Here is a 3,533-nt window from a genome sequence, read left to right on the forward strand (position 1 = left end):
TTTATTGAAGGGCAGGCAGACAAATCCAAATCGTAATACAAAAAACATAGTCCAGACAGGCAAAGGGTCGGGCGATTGGCAAACAGGCATAAACGGGGCGAAACAGGAATCAGAGTCGCGTCACAGAAAACAGGGTCACAACACAAAACAAGAAACATGAGCTAGTACTATGGACTGGGAGCGGAGAAACCAGCGGGGACTAAATGAACTGATCTATAGTTTAAACTAACTAAATCTATCAAGGAACATAACATTAACAACGTATCTAACTCTACTATATCTACTATAATACTCGGCGAGGTGTACAGGGATGCGAGCGGTATATATCCACAATATAATTAGCCCTATAGAACCCAATAGAACCATTTTCTGCACTCTACAGAGTGTTCCATTCTTTCAGCAGTCAGTTATAGGCCTAACATCGGCTATTCAAGGGGCTCAAAGATGACCACATCAAAATATTTTTATTTTACTCATTTATTTATTTAAAGTTATATTGTGCCTTGTTGGTAGCCTGTGCCTGATGGAAATGTTCAGTGTTAAATATTTTGAAATTGTAGTTTTTGTAATTGATTTTTTTCTTTGAAAAGCAAGACAAAATAGTAAAAAGCACATTTTGACTATTTAATTTATGCAATGGTGAAAAATAAATGGAAAAAAATAACGCGAAAAAACGTGTTCGGTATTTGGCCTTCAGCCAAGTTTTCCATTATATTCGGCTTCGGCGAAGAATTTTCATTTCGGTGCATCCCTAAATAATAATATTATTTCTTAATAATAAACAAATTTATACTCAGTATGAGTCGTTGTTCTTCCACCAGAGTTTAAAGAGATACGACTCACGGAGGGCTGTGAGGGGAATCTGGAAGTGTTCTACAATGGAACCTGGGGTAATGTGTGTCACAATCAGATGGATGAGGAGACAGTAAACATGGTGTGTCGAGAGCTGAACTGTGGAAGACGTGGCAATGTGTCAAACACTGAAGCACGAGTAAAATCTGCTCCCAACTGGCTGGATTATCTGAAGTGTAGGAAACATGACTCTAATCTGTGGCAGTGTCCATCTTCACCCTGGGGACAGAACAGATGTGATAATGGTGATGAGGTGGCTCGTATTACCTGCACAGGTGGGTGGAGTCAGACTTTTCTGGTTCTGTACATTGCCATAAACTGCAGTGTTTGATTGTGAATAGTGTATAACTAATGTTGCTGAAATATAAAGTGTATTTGGCAAAAATTGATGTTAGAAGTCTGAGAAAAGTCTGCTCTGAGAGATAAAGCTGCATGTGAGACTTTTCATTAATGCATGTATTTTATTACTGCAGATGATGGAAAGTCTCTACGTACACAAGAAAAGTGCTCTTCATTTCCCTCTCAGAAACACTGCTCAAGTAAGGATATATAAGGAAAAGCTGTTAGTACTGTTCTTCATTTGCATTTGTTAGTGACAGAAGATATTTCCTCATCTGTTTATAAAACCATTTTCTGAGGACTTTAATGTATTTCCTCATATAACCATCCTGAGGACATCAATCTTCCTCACATTTCATGAAACTTAAACCAGCAGAGATCAAATCAGTAAACAGAACCCAAAGCTGATCTTACTGCTTCAAATTATTTTATTCTGCAGAAAATGTATTTATTTATTTATAACATTTAATAAGCAGCTGAATTTCAGGATGTTTGTAATTAGTTTAAGATTCTTTTTCAGAACAATGCAAAAATAATTTTGGGTAAACTAGAGCATGTTGAGTATAATATAAGGTTATATTATCATTGTGTTGTAGTGAGCTGTGTGACTGGAGCTGTTATTCAGCGTTGGTGTGTTTCCTCATGTGTGATGTGTGTGATGTAGAGCACTGGTCTCTCAGGCTGAGTGGAGGAGAGGGAAGCTGCTCTGGGAGGTTGGAGGTGTATCATAACGCTACGTGGGGCTCCGTTTGTGATGATCAGTGGAACATCAGGAACGCTCAGGTGGTGTGCAGACAGCTGGGCTGTGGGTCGGCGCTGAGTGCTGATAGGAATGTTAGTTCTGGTCCTGGTGAAGGGACTATCTGGCTGAACAGAGTGAAGTGTCGAGGGGATGAGATTCACCTGTGGGACTGTCATCATTCCCTGAAGAAACACACTGACTGCTCTCATGCTGGAGTCACCTGTGCAGGTCAGAGGGGTGTGCTAACTTTTCAGCTTCCTGTCTCCACTCATTACACTTTTCTCCCAGTGTTAAGACCTGATAACTTTTATTTATAATCTTAGATATTAGTTTGAAAGCTCAGACCCTAAACTGTAATACACTGATCAGCAGGTCATAACCCTTATTTAGTGAGAGTATATTTTATTATATGATAGAAAGTGTTTTTATATTCTGTAAATACAGACGTGTCCACTACTACACCCATCACCACCACCACCACCACCACCACCACCAAATCAGGTATGTATATTTGTTACAATACAATATTTGTTACTGTTCATCATTTTTGTAAATATTTATGATTACAGTGTCGTATCAAGATCCTCTTCTGTGTTTTTAACTTCAGTAAGAGCTCCTCCAAATCCTCCAGCACCTAAAGCTCCACCCACCCCTCCACTGGTTCTCTTCGTGTTGGGAACGCTGCTCTTCCTGGCCTTAGTGCTTCTGCTGGTACTGTTTTACCAGAACAGAGTGCTCAGGAGAGGTACGAGACATACCTGTAAATACTAATTACATTTTATCCTGCTGTTAAAATTGTCCTGTAAGAATTTCATTAAAAGTTATTATTATTATTATTATTATTATTATTATTATTATTATTATTATTATCCACTCCCAGTTGTCTCTAAGAGGAGGCATAAGACTCAGCCTGAGGCAGTCTATGAGGAGATCAACCACAGATACATCACTAGAAGAAGGACGAGCTCCAGTCAAAGAGGTGAGTGATATGTGGACTGTTCTACATCACACTTATTGTATTCCATTTAAACTTGTAGCTGAAATTCACTGCATGCAAATCATCAAATCACTCAATATGTGTGTGAGTGTGTGTGTGTGTATGAGTGTGTATACATGTGTGTGTGTTTCTCCCTCCCTCTGTGTGAGTGATATAAATAATTGTGTGTGTGTGTGTGTGTGTGTGTGTGTGTATACGCTTTCCTGCACAGGTGCATCCCCCCTCAAACTTGCCCTCTGTGTGTTTGAGTGTGTGAGTGTGAGTGTGTGTGTGTGTGTGTGTGTCTGTGTGTGTGTATTAGGACTGAGATTATAAAATGAACTGATGAATGAATTAAACTAATCCCAATTAATCACAGATCAGTTTTGGGTGAGAAATTACCCCCCAAAAGATCACTTAAAGTCATTATTGTGTTCGATGAGAAAAGCATTGAATAGACGTTACAAAAAGTAGCTTTAGAAATAAATATATTATTTTATTTTATTCAACATAGAATTTATTACACATAAACTTTTAGGTTGTATCGGAGGACGCAATTCGAAATGCTTCCATCATCCCCCTTCCTCCATATTAACAGTCCTACAGTCCACAGCAATCTACAGA

General features: G+C 38.8%; 1 protein-coding gene across 1 annotated transcript; it reads left to right on the forward strand.

The window, feature by feature from the left end:
- The first annotated feature begins 729 nt into the window (after nt 1-729).
- Nucleotides 730-2,553, forward strand: LOC128623299 (antigen WC1.1-like). The gene is made up of 3 exons (XM_053650267.1): nt 730-1,127; nt 1,326-1,391; nt 1,856-2,553. Exons 1-3 carry the CDS (start codon nt 911-913, stop codon nt 2,248-2,250), a joined length of 678 nt encoding a protein of 225 aa, XP_053506242.1. The 5' UTR covers nt 730-910; the 3' UTR covers nt 2,251-2,553.
- Nucleotides 2,554-3,533: the final 980 nt, after the last annotated feature.

The sequence above is a fragment of the Ictalurus furcatus genome, chromosome 19 (genome assembly GCF_023375685.1).
Source record: "Ictalurus furcatus strain D&B chromosome 19, Billie_1.0, whole genome shotgun sequence".
Classification (NCBI taxonomy): Eukaryota; Metazoa; Chordata; class Actinopteri; order Siluriformes; family Ictaluridae; genus Ictalurus; species Ictalurus furcatus.

Bases quoted from the DNA above. Each gene is read 5' to 3' on its own strand.
- LOC128623299 (XM_053650267.1), top strand. From the start codon at position 911: ATGGATGAGGAGACAGTAAACATGGTGTGTCGAGAGCTGAACTGTGGA. The intron at 1,128-1,325 runs GTGGGTGGAGTC...TTATTACTGCAG, and splicing joins GGCTCGTATTACCTGCACAG to ATGATGGAAAGTCTCTACGT. The intron at 1,392-1,855 runs GTAAGGATATAT...TGTGTGATGTAG, and splicing joins CTCTCAGAAACACTGCTCAA to AGCACTGGTCTCTCAGGCTG.